This window comes from Ornithodoros turicata, chromosome 10 (assembly GCF_037126465.1).
Source record: "Ornithodoros turicata isolate Travis chromosome 10, ASM3712646v1, whole genome shotgun sequence".
Classification (NCBI taxonomy): Eukaryota; Metazoa; Arthropoda; class Arachnida; order Ixodida; family Argasidae; genus Ornithodoros; species Ornithodoros turicata.
Genome location: NC_088210.1, coordinates 22,351,314 through 22,369,676, shown reverse-complemented (window position 1 = coordinate 22,369,676; position 18,363 = coordinate 22,351,314). Strand labels below are relative to the sequence as shown.

General features: G+C 46.3%; 1 protein-coding gene across 2 annotated transcripts in view; it reads right to left on the bottom strand.

Moving 5' to 3' along the window:
• The window catches only part of LOC135371061 (endothelin-converting enzyme homolog), a 31,822-nt gene extending 15,808 nt beyond the window's left edge, over positions 1 to 16,014 (bottom strand). The window contains exons 1-7 of one of the 2 annotated variants that reach the window (XM_064605037.1): positions 15,845 to 16,014; positions 10,354 to 10,381; positions 2,648 to 3,251; positions 1,828 to 1,955; positions 1,482 to 1,700; positions 1,291 to 1,407; positions 23 to 258 (exon numbers count right to left, since the gene is read on the bottom strand). In XM_064605037.1, coding sequence (XP_064461107.1) covers positions 23 to 258; positions 1,291 to 1,407; positions 1,482 to 1,700; positions 1,828 to 1,955; positions 2,648 to 3,251; positions 10,354 to 10,381; positions 15,845 to 15,990 — 1,478 coding nt within the window. In that variant the 5' untranslated portion in view covers positions 15,991 to 16,014. The remainder of the gene's footprint in view (positions 1 to 22; positions 259 to 1,290; positions 1,408 to 1,481; positions 1,701 to 1,827; positions 1,956 to 2,647; positions 3,252 to 10,353; positions 10,382 to 15,844) is intronic. The other variant, XM_064605038.1, reaches the window with a different exon arrangement.
• Positions 16,015 to 18,363: the final 2,349 nt, after the last annotated feature.

The following is an 18,363-nucleotide window of genomic DNA, read 5'->3' as shown; positions in this document are numbered from 1 at the left end:
GGCGTAAGCGGTTACGACTTACACTTTGCCATTCTCGGTGCTCATGTACTCTCGCACGAGGCTCGACATGTTGGACATGTATTCAGGCGCGTAGACGACAACTTCTTGCTTCGATGAGATGGTCTTGTTGATCTGCGAGAAGGCTATGTCGAAATATCTCGTCCAGTTGATAAAAGGCGCGATGCCCTGCAGCTGCTCAATTGTCATCTTGTGGTACAACTGTTCATCATCTCGGCGTTCTTCCGCGGGTATTGTGATCTAAGTGGAGGAAATATTTCTGATCAGACACAATAGCTAGTGGGCGAGGAAAGATTCCGTTTAGATTTCAACGAGCATAGTCGAACATGTACTGCTTGCAGCATACTTGTCTATGATCTCGACCTCGTAGAGCAACGATCCCTCTACGGTCCGCTGGCTTGTCCTCGGAATCAATTTTGGTACGTATAACTCCTTTGTGTGCGCGACACTGCCGCTAGGGCATCGTTCCGTCACGGATTCCAGATTCCAGACAAGTGTCTCACAAGCAGTAGAAGCCGATGTAAGGTAAGGAGGACCAAGCGGAAGGATTTTATGCTCTTTGTGGAGCAAAGCTGTTTCTCGCTGTAAGTTCACTGCTAGACACCAACTGTGCCAGTAACAAATTGCCCATTCGGTATGGACACCTTTAACCGTAAGTCACTTATTTAAAAAAATTCCCGCGATTCCACAAACTGATGTCAGTAGATGAATAGACGTTCCGATGTCCTTCGCTACGCAATTGAGCGTGTTCAAGCCAAACTCGGTTGGAGACCCTCTACGTTATCAATGGACTTCTTTTCTAATTGCTTATGCGCATGCGCACAGTTCTTTGGAGGCGTCGAGGAACATTCTTTTTGTACTCAACAGATGGCGCTTTGTCATGGCGCGCGACAAGTGCATAGCCATCAAAGTGGAAGACCAACCACAGATCTAGTTGGTTGAAGAGCCACAAAGATAAGGCTAGAACAGGAACTGTGGTACATTTATTCCACGTAAACCGCGTTAATTTATTGCGCAATGACAATCTTGGTATGTAGAAGGAACCACTAAAGCGAGGAGATTGCATAATGACGAGTTACCTTGTTGTAATCTAACTAGTTCCATTTTCCGTCCCTGTCCTATGCTTGGCAGTAATCGTTCATCTTTTAGGGTCGTGATCCGCGTATTTTCAACCGTACCTTATTTCAGATTGAATATGGTTCCTAAAAGGCTAGCGGATCCCTTTCCTGCACAGACCTATAGGAAGGTTTTCAATATTAAGAGCACAGATACCTTCGCAAGCGCCTTCTCAAATTCTATGACGCCCTCCATTTGAGATTTGACAGAGGCCTCATCTCCTCCGAGTAGTACGCCGACCGTCGTCATGTACAAATGGTATGCCGTGAGCACCTGCAGAAAGAAAAAAAGGAAAAGAAACATCGAGTCTAAGAGCATCCCATGCACACACGTTCGCGGTTGGTTACCTTATCATCGGCAGATTTATTAAGGTAGTAGTCTCTTGACGGCAACAGTAGACCTCCTTGGTCCACCTGGAGGATGTGCCGCGAAGAATTACGTTCGTCCTCGCCAACAGCCCAGGAGAAGAGGCCAGAGCGCGAGTACACGTTGTGGATTAAGCGAAGCGCGTGCTCCAAATCCCAGTCGTCCATGCTGTAGTTGCCGCTTATGTTCCACCCACCTACCTACGCGCATGTCACGCAGATAACGCACGCATGTCACGCATAACGCAAGCTATCGAGAAGACATCAGTCTATATCGATATATGCATAGATACCAGATATGAAGGCTATCTATCAGTCAGTGGCTTACGATGTTTAGCACATTGATGATTGGTTGTGATCCTAGTGCCTCGATGGTGTCATTTTTGTCAAGGCATGAGTGGTAATATATCCGGGCTTTCCTCTCCGCTTCGCTCTTGGTATCCGTCTTTTCGTCCTCTAAGAACAGAGACACACACCTAAGAGGCGGTCTACAGCTTCAGCATTCTTAAAAATGAACTTCACTGCATAGCACGCTCCTAGCCAACCATGATCTCGAATGATATCGTTATCTGCCCTGATTCGTTGAAAACGGGGGGCGTACGCCTTTTTTGTGACACTTATGCTGTTCATAATTGTCACAAAAAAGGCGTACGCCTCCCGTTTTCAACAAATCACGGCAGATAACGATATCACTCGAGACGATGGTTTGCTAGGAGCGTGCTATGCGGTGAAGTTCATTTCCAAGAGTGAGGGTGTCCGTTTGGATGAAGCAAGGTTACCTCTCACACAGTCATCACACAGCCATTTCTAGGGAGAGTTTGGCCATTCTCTGGTCTTTTGCCGCCTTATGGGCGGAGCCTATTTTGAGGTCAGAGTCGTCGTTGCGCCGCCCAAAAAGCCTGAATCCAAGCAGAATCCGCTTATCAGCCATCTGGTGCGATGTCAGCACGTGACTTCCCTCTTTGCATCGTAAACAACGATCAGCATCAATATGGCGTCGGCGACCGGCTTACGACGGGACAACAATAGAGCACGGCGAGGGAAATCGCTCAGCCGTGACGTCGCATCACGCGCTTCAAGTTGGGCTCCTCCTGATGGCCAAACTCTCCCTATAAACGGCTCTGAGTCATCATTACGTCATACGCTACCTAGAACATTCTTCATGACTAGTTGGTTCTCCTGCCAAAGCTTCCCGAAGGTTCCCCAGATGGACTTTCCATCGGGAAGCGGATTGGACTTGATCCATCCACCGCATGAGTACTGGTAGAAGTCCTCGCATGGATCAGCTTCTAAGTCTATTGCGTTCAATATGGAACTGGCTACTGTCACGCAAGCTGGGGTGACACAGTATTCTGAAAAATAAAGAAGGCACATGACGACAAGAGGCGCATCGTCGTCAGCGGCGGGATATTTACTTTCTACAGGTGCTTTGTAGCTCTCGATTATTCTTTCGCGAACGGTACCCGTATTGACACTGACGACTATGGAGAGTACGAAGACAACGAATGCAAGAAGCCCGACCAGAACGAGCAGGAAGCGCTCGAGGGGTGAGAGGCGTTGCCAGAAACCCCTGCGATGCCGCGATGCGCCAGAGACCGAGTAACGGACACCCAGAGGCGCCGGAGGCGGACCTCTTCCAGCCTTGGCGTCCGTCAGCAGCGTCGAGCTTCCGGTCACCGAGGCGTCGACGGGGACGCTGCTTGCGCTGCTCGTCTCCTCGTCGTCGAATTCCGTCCGCATGTAGCGGGGCATCTGCAAGACAAGCGCGATTCATCAGGGCGCCTTTCTATATAACGGTCGTCCCATTTCACGGGACTGAACATGATTGAGAACGCGGAGGGACAAAGACGACACACACACACGGAAGCGTTCAATTAGCAACTGATTTTATTTGAACAAGCAACCCTAAAGTCTGGAAAGTCCCGGGCAACAAAGGCGACCTCCAGCTGTGACAGGTTGACCGACCTCCGACTCACGTTGTTGGAAGAACGATGTATGAAGGTCGCTCCTACAATCTCGCGTCCAAGCCTAGAATGGTGTCTGTGAAGAACAGGGGCATTGTGGTAGAGAGGAGCGCATGTAGGGCAGGTCCCTGTCCCTCCTTGTCCTCAATCATGTTCCGTCCTAGCCAACATGCTCTACACATTCTCACACATTCTCGCATGTCACGGGAATCTCTTCCTCATACTATATAACATCATCCTTAATCCTCATCGTCACTATACGACGAAATACCAGCACCAGGAACAGATGGGATGCGTGAAAAACCTGTAGAATAGACCTCTACCCGAGAAACGTCATCATGACGTTGGTACACAGACTGAAACCGAAACAAATCGGAAGGGGAGGGCTAGGTTCCACGAATGGGCACTTGTTCGCTGCCTCCTATTCAAAGAAAAGTAGGACCTAAGGTCGCGTCCCTTTCAGGGACCATCGTAATCCCCTCAAGACTGTGGTTTTCGGGCGCGACCTTGTTCGCCCCTAGCTTCGAGCGTAGTTCAACTACCAAATTGGTGGCGCTGTCGAACACTATGACGTCATTTGTTTACAAACAGGAAGATGTCTATTGGCTTGTTGCCGTCCCTCGAAATGTCCACTAAAGTCACATACACGGTGCAGTAAATTTCCACGCCACGAAACGGGGCCGTGACCTTCACCTATACTAGCTGGGTCTTTACCTTCTCTACTCTCAAGCCTGGTCCGCACTACTGCGTTCCAATACGTGCGTCCGTCAGCGTTTCTGTGTGACCAAGTGCCACTGTACTGCTGTCAGATATAGCAGCTATACACGCAGGAATGTGGTATAATTTGCCAAAACTCGCACTCATGAGCATGTTCACTCAGCATGCTCAATGTGACGAAGGAGTTGGAGGAGGAGTAAAAAAGGAGTAAACGGTGGGCTGAGCTTGAGATGACTGAGCATGACTCACAAGCGCCGACCTCTGATCAACATATACGGGGTGTTTGCTCTAATGTGTCCAGAACTTATATTTAAAGCGAGCGATAAAAGAAAAGCAAGTGGTACTTTCCTGCTACTTGAGTAAGAAACAGGTACTGCTTCACGAGCAGCACCTGTTTCTTAGTCAAGTCGCTGAAAAGTAGTGCTCGTTTCTCTTTTATCGCTCGCTTTACATACAATTTCTGGACACGTCAGAGCAAACGCCCTGCATAACGGTGGTATTGTGGGTGGGTGGTGAAACATGCCGCCGGCCGGAAGAGTGTCGTTTCAGTGCATGCATGTGTAGGACAGCCTTCCTACATCCCGAACGTAAGCAAAGCGATAACTGTATATCGCTGCTGATACAACAGGGAATGCCTTACATTTCATGGTATTTAAAAGGCTCGTAAAGAAGTTCAGAAGAGCAGTAGACTCATAGAAGTAAAGAAGTTTCTCGCCTCGCCAGTCTAATATATTGCACTTATCTAGTGAAAAAAAAAAAAAAAGTTATGTAGCCTTGCACAGAGTCACAGTCGCACCTTCCTGCTGTCTTCCAGCAATCAACCCAGTTGAAAGTAGCGCCTGTCCTGTTCTTGTCTCTCCCTTGTATCTCGTCCTAACCGCACTTAGATTCAGTAATTCACAAAGAAGTCGTGTGGCGTAACTTTGCGACATCAAATTGTTCATGTGTTTTGTTATACTGCCCGAACGAAGTCGAGCGCGCGCACTGTTGGGCATGCAGAACGGGGCGCGTGCGGAATATTCGACGCGCTCTTCATCTGTCCCTTCGCGGGCTACCCTTGGACACAGCTGCCCGATCCACGAATCCGTAATATACACTGCACGCCATTCAAAATTTCCCCATATCCGTCGCCTTGGCAACTGGATGAAGACCGTTCCGAAATATGCGCCGAAAGTGACCGCTCGACGAGTACAGAACGACGCCTTCCAAGAGTTCAGCCGTCGTTTCTGAACCTTCGAGGACCTCTCCTCCAGGAACTGGGACTATGCAGAAAAAGCAGGCAAGTGCGACTCCCAGGCACAGTACTCCAGCGATGTCGCCCCAAAGAACATACCCGTGGTTACGTCAAGATGTGCTGCCGGAGTCTCCAGCCACGCCGGACAAGTACAGGACATCTCTGCAAAGCGTCCGGGAGAGCGCTAAGGAACTCGAACCAAAGCTGAGGCAAGGTCGAGAAAGGATGGCACTGCGCGAAGAACTGCGAAGCCTCCAGAAGGATACGAAGGTCCGTAAAGCTCAATCGTTCATCGTATTCCTCAGTTTCTTCACGATGGGGATGTACTATTCCTCGCTCGGGCCCTCGACGCAGGACATATCCGTCTTCTTGGGAGAAGACCTCTTCCACGTACTGTACCTCCTGCCTGCGAGAGGTTTCGGCGTCTTCTTTGGAGCCGTCGTTGGAGGAACACTTCTGCGGTCTCTGAACCCTCAACTTTTCTTCGTGGCTTTTGAATTTCTGCTGGCCGTCGCTTGCATCGGAGTCAAGTACTCCAATACACTTTTCAGCTGGACGATCTTGTTCGGGGTAGGTGGAGTGGCCTCGGGCGCTTTGAACATCATTGGCACGCTTTGGATTACAGCACTGTGGGCAGACAGAAGCGGCTCGATGCTGCAAGCCAGCAGTGTCATGCAATCACTCGGGTGTACGCTAGGTCCTATTGTGTGCGAGCATTTCCTCACTGCCCGTTCTGTGCGCAGCCGACAAGCCGACGACGGCCAGCAACTTGGCCTGAAAAGCCTGAACTATCTCAGTGAACTTGAAGACAAAGAGTTCGTCTTCGTCACATACGCATACCTGACCATAGGGCTTTGCGCCGCTGTCGTAATCACAATCGGCTTAATTTTGTTTCTCATTAACCCGAATCCTCGTAATTTAAGCGCCGTGGACACTCCTACTCCGGCCGTGCCTTGCAGCTGCGTCGCCACCCTTCTGGTAGCGTGCTTGTGCCTGTACATGGCGATGGAAGTACACTGGAGCCAGCTGCTTGCCCCTTATGCCGTTCTCAACAACTACAGCAAGACGACTGCGGCTTATGGAACTGCGACGTTCTGGGGCTTCTACACTGTCTTCCGCGCAGTCTCCGCACTGTGGCTGCATGTACACGGTCCGGTGCACCTGCTCCTCGCTAGCAACATTATTTTGCTCATAGCGACCGTGCCGATGACGCTGTTCGGTTCGCAAGTGGTCAGTTTTTACGTCAGCGCTGCCGTAGCCGGCGCGTGCTTAGCACCGATGTTTCCTTCCATTCTGCTGCTCCTGCACACTTACTCCGGCGTGACGACGCTACGGTTGGTGCTCGTCATGTTTTCTATAGCCGTATCCACTAGTGGCCCGTCGCTATGCGTGGGCTACTTTATCGAGAAATTTCCCGCAATATTTTACTACGCCTTCTTGGGTCTCGTCGCGTCTTCGTGTGTCCTGGTTTGCCTGGTACGACTTGCCTTGCACAGAATGACAATCGACGGTTATACGTTCATAGGAATGGAAGAGCACAGATGACCTTGTACTGGAGTTCGATAACCCGATAAATCGTTGGTGTGTCTTCTGCTTACTGTTGTGACAACCGGAAATAAAGATTGTCGCCAAGCGGACAATGCTCCAAGACTATACTGTATAGACAGTTTTAGTGGACCGTAAGCTGTGGTTCTTTAGTTCATTTGGGGACTAAATGTGTTAATTTCATAGGGAGTAAATGCACTCGACTAAATGTCACACGGTGCTGCATTTCACACTCTGTTCTACGAGTCCAGGTAAAAATACTTTGAATTAAACCGTCAACCGCGATATGTCGAGTGGTATAAAATCTTGCGACATGCATATCTCGCCAAGTTCTTAGCTAAGTTATAAGCTAAGAGCGCGTATTTATGTAGACTGTTGCATTATTTGCGAAGTTCAGTGACTATTTGCCGTCCTGGGGAGTGAATTTCGGGGTTAGGGGAGTGAAATGGGGAGTAAGTGCTCCACATTTTACTCCTTTTTTTCCCTAGATTGTATATGTATAGGGTTTGCGCCCGTTCTCTACGCAAGAGGCACTAGGCGGTCGTCTGTAACTGAGTCTCATGACACAGAGGCAACCGAAATGTGACGACAAGGCTCCATTAGAGCTTTAACCATACTCTGCCATAATACCAACACAGAATACACAATGACACCACAATAACCATAAAGTTATTGTGGTGTTATAAGTGTAACAAGTGGTGCAATAAGTATTGTGCACAATGCACTTGTTTAAGGGTTAAACGGTGGACACCAACCTCGTCTAAGAGATATCCCCTTCTGGTGAATCGAAGCTTCGACGCAAGGGAGTGCATGGAAGATGCTGGCGTTGTGCGACATGAAAGACACGGGGGCGTTCTTTTACACCAGCCTAGCTGCTGAACCGCGAAGGAACTCTGAGTCCCGGCACAAGCGATAGAGCAGTATGCGAAAAGCGAAACGGAGCACTCCGGTGTGAAACTTGACACGTTGTCGGTTAATGTAACTCCAGTTGAAGCGACACCTGCATGCTCGTGTGGTATACGTCACCGAACGCTCGATCTTGGAGAGAAAGAAGAACACGTTCGCATAGAGCCTTCCTTGCATGCAACGGAACCGCAATATTCTATATAGAGTAGCAACGAGGTAAGTGCTGTTGCTAACGCGGACACGTGACAAAGTGCGTGATGCAAGTAAAACATTTTGTTTTAATTAGGGAGCTCTCTCCATTGGAGAGGTCCTTTCTTACCGTAATTAATTAACTTAATAAAAACTATTAAAAGTTTACATTTCTCTAATTCAACTTTACACGAAACAGTAACGCCAAAACGTTTCATGAAAGTTATTGAAACGATTGGGAAGTGCATGATGCAAGTAAAACATCTTTTTTTTTTTTTTTGTTAGGGAGCTCTCTCCATTGGAGAGGTCTTTTGTTAACCCAATTAATCGACTGAATAAAAATTATTGAAAGTTATTACATTCCTCTGACTAGACTAATTCAACTTTACACCAAACAGTAACGCCAAAACGTTGCATGAAATTTCTTGAAACGATTGGGAAGACTCGACGAATTCGACTTCAAGATTACAAACAAGTACAAAATATATAAGAAAAAGGTGAGGGGGGCAAACAGTGTCACTGTCCGCAACGAGAATTTAGATGTCGCTCTGCCTCGAGTTTGAATGGATGAGTGAGTGAGAAAGCTGCAAGAGAGAAGGAAAGAGCGGGTTTATCTGCCCCCCTTCCATTTGGAGCACCAGAACCCTCGAACTCGGGAGATAGTCATGCTCTCCTCTCGTCTCAAGATGCAATATTTTTCTGGGCTGTGCTCCAAAGTGCTTTTAGCAAGAACACTTACTTGCGTGCACGCGCTATTAGGTATATATATATAAGGGGTACATAAGACCAGGAAGATAGCCAATGTAAATGAATAATTTACTGACAAATGTTCCTATGTTGCAGAGCGCTGTAAAAGTAAAGGAACGGACCATGAAACTCATCGTGAAACTACGCTGGAGTAAGACGGAAAGAGTTTGTTTCCCTGCGCAACAATGCACAATAGACTGCGGTAGAGCTCCTATTGTTGCCCGAAGACATGTTTACGTATCCTCCGTGTGCGGCCCTCGAGCCAGTACCACTCTCTTCCGCCTAATATACAGATTATGCATAAGGCAATCTCATCCACCTTTGCTGCGCTTCATGCAGGATGGTATACAGGTGTTTACCTTGTAACATCATTGGCAAGTCACGTAAACTATGTATACAGACGTCGAATCTTGCTATCGAAAGCAAGCTGATATTATTGTTTCTTTGTTTGTTTCTAGACACTCGATGATTACGGCCGACATTGACAGACGGGACGTAACAGTTCAATGTAAGTAGCGGGATGAAACCTTTATGAAATTTGAATAAGCGGTAAATATGCACGAGTACGAAAAAAAAACATCGCAAAAATCGCAGCTTGCAACGCATATGATTTAAAATATCTACACTCGTATGACCGCCAGGAGGCGTAAGGAGTGATTTTTTTTTACACGTTTGCTTGTTTCAATAAGATACTGACGAAAACGAATCCAAACCTATATGTGCATCAGCTGCATCAAATCAAGCAAACGAACAGCTCACGTATATCTAATGTACCTAATTAGCTATTCCAATTTTTTGTTTAAATAAACAATAGGGGAATTTCGGTACTGGATTAAAGCATCAATTTAGCTGTCACACACATTGGAATGTTCCTCTTATCAAGCACTATAGTGACAAAGCGTAACACTTTTGCTATTCTCGCGAACATCATGTAAGGTGCCATTTTCTCGGCCGCTCACGCAGGCCAGTAAGTTCTAGTACGTACCTATACGCTTTCACTGCAAACACCGAAAACGACCAACCTCTCACATAACATGCCGATGCGTTTCAACGCTGCCACCTCACCTCTGGGGGAAAGCAAGTTCTACACGGACACAAACACGAACAACATCCATGAAGATCTTGAGAACACACACGCACCAGAGAGCGATTGTGCAAGCCCCGCCGATATGGAACACGGGTCGGTGACGTAACTATGCCCCTGACGTCTCCGCCGCTTCGCTTCTTGGGTCTAAATATAGGGCCATCCACTCGGTTGTTTTTTTAGCTCCTTCAAACATAAAAGATTAATTCCTCTTCGTTATGAGGATGACTCAGTAGCATTCATTCATACAAAGTGACGCGTGATGGGATAGTGTGATGTTCAGCGTGCGTGTCGCCAGTTACATGGTCAGTCATCTTTCGATGCTTCGATTCGTTGGTCACAGACTCCGTAAACTTGCTGTCCTCTGTTGACTTGAGTGCGGAACAAATTACCAAAATGTTCGTGCAAATTACCCGTCACAAGGGCCCGTAACATGGATAATACGTTGAATAGCGAAAGTTAACTCACCGGTTTCAGTTGAATGCCGTTCATGTTCCTGAAAAGAAAGTAGAAAAGAAAAAATATGCATAATGCCATTCGATCCGGCGCATAAAGCTAAATATATGGGGTAGGGAATGACGTTCAAAAAGAGAAAGAGAAAATGTTTGTGAGGTCGAACTACATTCCACTCAGCCAGGGGCGTGGCCAGAAATTTATTTAGGGGGGATGGAGGGGGGTGCACATAAAACATCCGTCTATTTTTTCTCCCACATTTACGAGTGGTGATCGCTAGTCAGTCGTGATCACATTAGTTGAGCGCTTCAGCGAATCAACCTGAAGCCACTGTGGAGAAACGACGCCATACAAATACAATGTTGCCTACATTGCTACGCCCCTGCACAAGGCAGCTCTTGTTCACTGTCCTTCTGAGCAGAACTTTTTGCACATATGCTATACATTCTAGCGGTACACTCTTAGAAATGAACTTCACCGCATCATATCGATTAGTATCGTTATCTGCCCTGATTTGTTGAAAACGAGAGGCGTATGCCCTGTTTGTGACACTTATGCTGTTCATAATTGTCACACAAAAAAGCGCGTACGCCTCCCGTTTTCAACAAATCAGGGCAGGTATAACGATATCATTCGAGATGATGGTTGGATAGGAGCGTGTTATGCGGCGAAGTTCATTTCTAGGAGTGCAGACTTTCAGTCACGCCAAGTAGGCACGTTCATTCCGCAACAAGCGATATGAAACAAGGAGATGATAGCCAAGCAGCACAGCATCTTGGCTCGTTATTAGCTGGATACTGGCTGATACTGGTCTAGCATTGGACCAGTATTGCCGATTTCTAGCCAATATTGAGCCGATATATTGTGCTGCTTGGGTAAGCAGCCCGGACGACTAACTGCAAATGCTGGCGAGAAAAAAATGAAAAAAAAAAAAAAAACACGACATCTTGGCCCATTATAGACTGTACACTGGCTGATACTGGTCTAGCATTGGACCAGTACTGCCAATATCTTGCCAATATTGGGCCAATATATTGTGCTGCTTGGGTAAGCAGCCCGGAAGACTAATTACAAACTCTGACAAGAAAAAAGAAAAGAACAAAAAGCACAACATCTTGGCCCATTATTGGTTGGACACTGGCTGAGACTGGTCTAGCCTTGTACCAGTATTGCCGATTTCTATCCAATATTGGGCCAATATATTGTGCTGCTTGAGTAAGCACCTAGGATGACTAACTACAAACGCTGGCGAGAGAGAGAGAGAGAGAAAAAAGACAAGAAAAACGGATGTCCCTGGTCCAGCGACAAACCCTTCGACCGCGAACCCTATACAGACAGCTTTTTGTGGAGTTTGTACAGCTCTCATCTGATGGCAGTAGTTAGTAGTCATATCACGTAGATACACATAATAGGACGTGCAAGATGAGGAAGATTCCAAAACAACGTACAGAAAAACGACGTGATGTTTCTATACAGAGTAATCTTTTTACACCTTTCAGCGCGTAGGAGGAGCGTTTTCGTAATAAAAAAAATCCCTTTTCTTCCGCTCAGCTAAAAGGTGTAATGGCAGTAAACCTCAAACTGAGTTTTTAATGGAGCGCCGTTAAATGGTGCTTTCTCTAGAACGCGTTCTTTGAAATGATGCCTTTTGTAGAGAATACAGCACACGGAAGGCTGCGTTACAAAGCACACTTCTGTGTGGCATGCAAAACTAACACGATAAAGTACCCCTAAACGTTTTGGACACCGCGGGACTTCAGTCCTCACTGTGGGGTGACTCATTATTATGTTTCACCACATTACCGCCAGTATAATGGGGTACAGAGTACCGCTCCTGGCGATGAAACTGCCTAATCACCATCATTAAAATAAATTTCTTGTTTGTTGTGCCTTAGAACGAGGCATGTACATCCCAATTAACGCTCCTTTGTGAGACATACTGAGCATTTTTCGAGACTAAAGAAAGGTACAGACATCCTGCAAAAGGTTAGACAAGGTAGACGTATAGGCGGAACTGTTTTGCATCCCGCCACTTTAATGTTCATAAACAGTATAATGCATTGTTGTTCCTCCGAGAGTGCGTAAAGCGCTCACAGAAAGAACAATTACCAAGTAAGCAAATTTGTTTTTCACTCAGTATATAAGTAGGTCCCAGTAGAGGCTATTTTTGAGGCGCAACAAAGCAACCATACCCTAATCTAGTCGAAGCAATTAGCCCTTTGTAGAAGACGCGTTCTTTTCCTCTTCAACTCTATACACAAAAGGAACGGGAATTCATCCGTTGCGTCGGTCTTGACTTATGAGTGAAAGGAGCAGCAATTTGCACGTTCCCTCTTCCTCTCCTTCCGACAATTGGTCTCCTCGAACGATTTGTAAATCATCGCAGGAGATCGTTTGAAGAAACCCTCAATCCGAATGCCCTGCGATTCATCGACAGGGTGCACAGCAACAACAACTACACTCTTAAAAATGAACTTCACCGCATAGCACGCTCCTAGCCAACCATCACCCCGAATGACAACGTTCTCGGTCTAGATTTGTTGAAAACGGGAGGAGGAGCCTATTTTGTGCCATTATGCACGGCACAAAATAGGCTCCTCCTCCCGTTTTCAACAAATCAGTGGCGAGAACGTTGTCATTCGGGGTGATGGTTGGCTAGGAGCGTGCTATGTGGTGAAGTCCATTTTTAAGAGTGCACATGAATTACGATGGGATTGGTGCACAGCGCTCACTCACACTCTTAACAATGAACTTCACCGCATAGCACGCTCCTAGCCAACCGTCATCTCAAATGATATCGTTATCTTCCCTGATTTGTTGAAAACGGGAGGTGTACGCCTTTTTTTTTTTTTTTTTGCGACAATTATGAACAGCATAAGTGTCTCAAAAAAGGCGTATGCCTCCCGTTTACAACAAATCAGGGCAGATAACGATATCATTCGAGGTTATGGTTGGCTAGGAGCGTGCTATGCGGTGAAGTTCATTTCTAAGAGTGTATCGTAAAAAGACCGATCGCCGCCAGCGTCATATTAGCGAGTTTTAGTTACATCTGAAAGTTCACGATAACAGTTCCGAAAACACGATAGACCAATCGCCCTTTTTCTTGGAAGCGGGTGATATCACATTGCTAATCATTGATTTGATAACTTCACTTATCGTATCGTTTTTGGTAGGGTTCTTTCTGATGTACTGAAACTCCCTATTCGTTAATATTTTTAGGCAAACGAAGTACCATTACACTCTAAAAAAAAGGTGGAGCAGTTACACCTTTTAGGAGGTAATGGTTGTTGCATATGTTGCGCCTAAAAGGTTACAAAGTTCTACCTGCTACGTCACTCTCAAAACAGAACTTCACCGCATAGCACGTTGTCCGCCAACCATTGCCCACGAACGATAGGGTTACCGGTGAGCGAACAAGGGGGGCGTACGCCTTTCTGTAGCAATTTGGATATATGATAATTTCGTTTATCACCCTTTTACACCCTTTATCAAACGCAACACTCTAAAAACAGAACTTCACCGCATAGCACGCTCTGCGCCAACCATGGCCACGAACGATAAAGTAATCATTTCTGATTCGAAGAGAGAGGAGGGCGTACGCCTTTTTGTGCCAATTAACTTATATCCAAATTGACACAAAAAGGCGACAACCCTATCATTCGCAGCAATGGTTGGCGCGCAACGTGCTATGCGGTGAAGCTTCGTTTTTAGGGTGTAGCTATGTTGACCTACGCCCTTAAAAATGAACTTCACCGCATAGCACGCTCCTAGCCAGTCATCATCTGAAATGATATCCTTATCTGCCCTGATTTCTTGAAAATGGGAGGCGTACGACTTTTTTGTGACACTTATACAGAAAAACGGAATTCACTGAAATGGTTAGCCAGCTGCAGGACCCGAACCCACATTTTCTGGCTTGAGGCTTTGCATGTATTTGTCCTTTCCAAGTTGTTCCAGCCTCACACTCTTAAAAATGAACTTGACCACATAGCACCCTCCAAGCCAACCATCATCCCGAATGACATCGTTCCCTCCCGTGATTTGTTTAAAACGGGAGGCGCACGCCTTTTTGTGACACTTATGCAGAAATGTTAATTGTCACAAAAAGGCGTACGCCTCCCGTTTTCAACAAATCAGGGGTGAGAACGATGTCACTCGGGATGATGGTTAGCTAGGAGGGTGCTATGTGGTGAAGTTCATCTTTAAGAGTGCAGAACATCGGTTCTCTCATGTTCAACACTTATGCTGTTCTTAAGTGTCACAGGAAGGGCGTAAGCCTCCCGTTTTCAATAAATCGGGACAGATAAGGATATAGTTCCAGACGATGGTTGGCTAGGAGCGTGCTCTGCGGTGAAGTTCATTTTTAAGAGTGTAGGTGGTAACTATAAAAGTTACCACCTTTTCACACTTTTTTTTTTTTTCTTAGAGTGTAGCTGTCCATTTTGCAGGAACTTGTATCCCAAGAGACCCTTTCTGCCCCGAACAACTCAGAGACACATAGAAATACTACAAGAACTTCTGATCAAAACCTATACTCATATTATAGTTGTTATTATTTTGTACCCACGTAAAGACTACACAAACGGGACCTAACGTTTCGAATGTTTGGCCTCAGGGCGATAGTCGTCAGACGTTCCTTCTACCTGGTGATGGTGATGGTGATGTGATAAGTGCTAACTTTCCGAAGGTTCTTGTGTTGCGCGGCTGTGCAACGTTGTAATTCCTGACCGACTGATTGTTTGAAAAAGAAAAGAAAAATATAAGAAGATGCAACATCGGAAATTTCTATCTTACGTGATTGGGTTGTTTTACATGCTCTTTAGCTTATTTCTATCATTAACCAAATTACCTGAAGTAGCGCAATACCTGCCCCAAAATATATCGAACAACAACAGCAACATTCAGAGGCACCAAATCAGATATATAGTCTGCTAGGTGATTCTACGAGACACTACAACGTGCTTTTGATTTGATTTGATGCATGATACGCACGCGAATGTAACAGGGCGAATTCTTGGAGCTCGTGCAGGTATCGGGAGGTCGCTGTTGTTAAGCGTACATTGATATGCATATATTTCGTAATGTAATGTAAGTAATGACTTTGAAGAGAGATAATTTCGTCTATTATCACTGTTTGCGTATGAATCACGAAAATGTTGACACTTTGCAGTGTCGTCTTCCAGAAGACCCGCTCACAGAACTTGTCTTTGAGAAATTCCTAACACCTCCAGTGACTCTGCCTCCAGTGTTAACAACGAGGTTATTCTTGTATTGCTATACCTGGAAGACAGAACAAGTCGCAATGCTTGACTTACGTGCTCCATGCTTGGCTAACCGCGTTACTCTGTAGTCATCGAACAGTCGTTATACATTGCCATTATCACACATTACCATTCCGTTAATTATTATACATTACGAAAACCATTACAATTGTCTCACAGCATACACTCAGGAATGTGATCAATGCTAAGAGAATGCTCGCGGTAACACGTGCAAGGTGCCTTACTCATTTTGTCCGCCAGCTGGTCTAATTCCATTCGCACGCCGGTGCGTCGGCCGAAGTTCCGACGACTTCCAACCACTGGCCGAATGGTGCACGGCTATGTCCGCAGCCGGAACCTCATCCACATGTGCCGTCACTGAGAATATCATTTCTTCCTTATATTAAGTGTCAGACGGGCTCGCAAACGGAGAGCTCGACACGTTCGACAATGCACTTTGGAATTAGAGTCCGCTGTCACAGTGAATCAGGTTTATATGCTAATGTAGGCAGTGGCGCGCGTACGCCAGGTAAGGACCGAGGAAAAAGAAAAGAGGGGAGAGCGAAATACGGGAGAGGCGTGCCTTCTCTCCCAAATGCCAACTTCCTCTCTTACTTTTCGTATTTCGGAACGCGCGTATTTGTCCGCGAAAACGTCGTTTGGGAACACAATACCGTGTATATTACTTTCGGTTTGCGTCGCAAAGTCGTCAATATCTAGTGCAGCGCGACATTCGATCGAAATCGTGTGGTTTGAAAGCTAAATGCATCTAAGCACGAAAGTCTGTTCATGTTCTTTTTGTCTCTCCCTTTTCATTTTTTCCTTTTTTTTTGGGGGGGGGGGAAGAAAATGCACATTTCCTTTGCTTCAGCCATGCTAACAGCAGGTGGCGCCCGGATGTACTGCAGGTCACCGAAATGATGTCTCCCAACTTATGTAAATGCGTATTGACTTCTTTAATTTTGCCATCCGCGAGGCTCCATTGAATATCGTGTTGTATTTGAGACTGCGGGTTACGAATTCATTCCGTTTAGATGTCAGCAAACTGTGTATCACCAGGAATGCAACAAGCATTGACAAGTGTTACGAAGAAAAGGACATTCCTACTCGAAGTACGACCTGTAGAGATTAATAGGCTGTTCTCATTGCGCACATTCTGTCATCAAGCACCCTCAACCCTATCATCGACTGTAACTACTGAAGGACGCACAAGTGAAACATTCGTGATTTAAAAGGGAAGAAAACACTCTGCTTGTCAAAAAGGTGCCTCTCATCGGATTCAATAACGATTCAAGCCGCTGAGGACCCGAACCGAGAGAATCGATGTGTTCCTGTCGATGAGCTGATCTCTGATTCATGTTCATTGCTACGGCCATTCTCTTTCAAAACGGAACTTCACCGCATAGCACGCTACTGGCCAACCACTACCCTGAATGACAACGTTCTGCCGCAAGATTGCTTAAAAACGGAAAGCGTACACCTTTTCGTGACACTTACACAGTTATGTTAATTGTCACAAAACGGTGTGCGCCCCGAGCTTTGCACAAATCAGTAGTGATAACGACATCATTCTACACTCTAAAAACGGAACTTCACCCCATAGCACGGTGAAGACCAACCACTGCATCGAATGATATCTTTATCACTCCCGATTCGTGTAAAGTGCCGGGCGTACGCTTTTCTTCTTCTTTTTTTTTAACTGCATAAGTGTTCCAAAAAGCCGTACACCTTCCGTTTTTAAACAACCTGGGGGCAGAACGATGTCACGCGGGATGGTTATTGGCTAAGAGCGTGCTATGTGGTGTAGATCTTAACTTTAGAACGTCATCATTCCTTCATCTGTTACCACACCATCTCATCTCACCTTGGCTACAGTCGTGACGCAGCCCAAATTACATGAGGCCAACAACGGCAACCCGGTTTTCGTCACCACCACCACCTGTTTTGTTTCTGTCACTCTGCTCTTCCCGACGAACTCATGCACCCTCTACGCATCTCCACCCTTCACCCTCTATCCTCCACCCGTCTTTCTTTCTTTTTTTTTTTTTCTGCAGTCGTGACAGCGCCCACTTCTGTGTGGCCAGCAACGGCAAGCCGATCCTGCCATTACCCCCTCCCTCTATTTTTAGAGCGTGTGCAGTGGTTTGCCTTCACCGTGCTATGTAATGAAGGGTTGAGGATTGGGCTAGTTGGTATTGAGACACCTAACTGAGTGAACGCCGAAACCATGTGAACAACAAGAAAAAAGAGGGTGGTTGGCTTATCATTGTTACACTCATGGATGTGAACCTCTCTATTGAAATTGCCATATATCATCGCAAGAAACAAGACTAAACTAACAAGGGAGATAATAGAAGCAGAAAAAATAAGTAGCCATCAAGATGTGTGCGTAAGCGCGCCTGCTGTATCTTTAACCGAAAAGGAACTGATCTTCCTCAGAACCGATGCGCCCAGAACGGTGACGCGCGTGCTATGAAGGTGGTTTCTTTTTTTGCTCATTTTCTTCAATAAACGTAGTTCGAAGTTAGCGCCCGTCCTGTCTGTTTCTCCGTTCTTTGTCTGTGTTTCTTGCGCTCGCAGTTCAGATATGTGGTGAAGTTCTGTTATAACAGTGGCACCTCATCGTCAGTTACGCATGGATTATACCGCATCAGTTTCCAGTATGGCTTGAACCGTATACGGATTGACGACGCTAGCAGTTCGGCGACGCCGGGGAACGTCGTGAAGGCGTAGGTGCTACTCGTACATTGACTTGGTGACATAC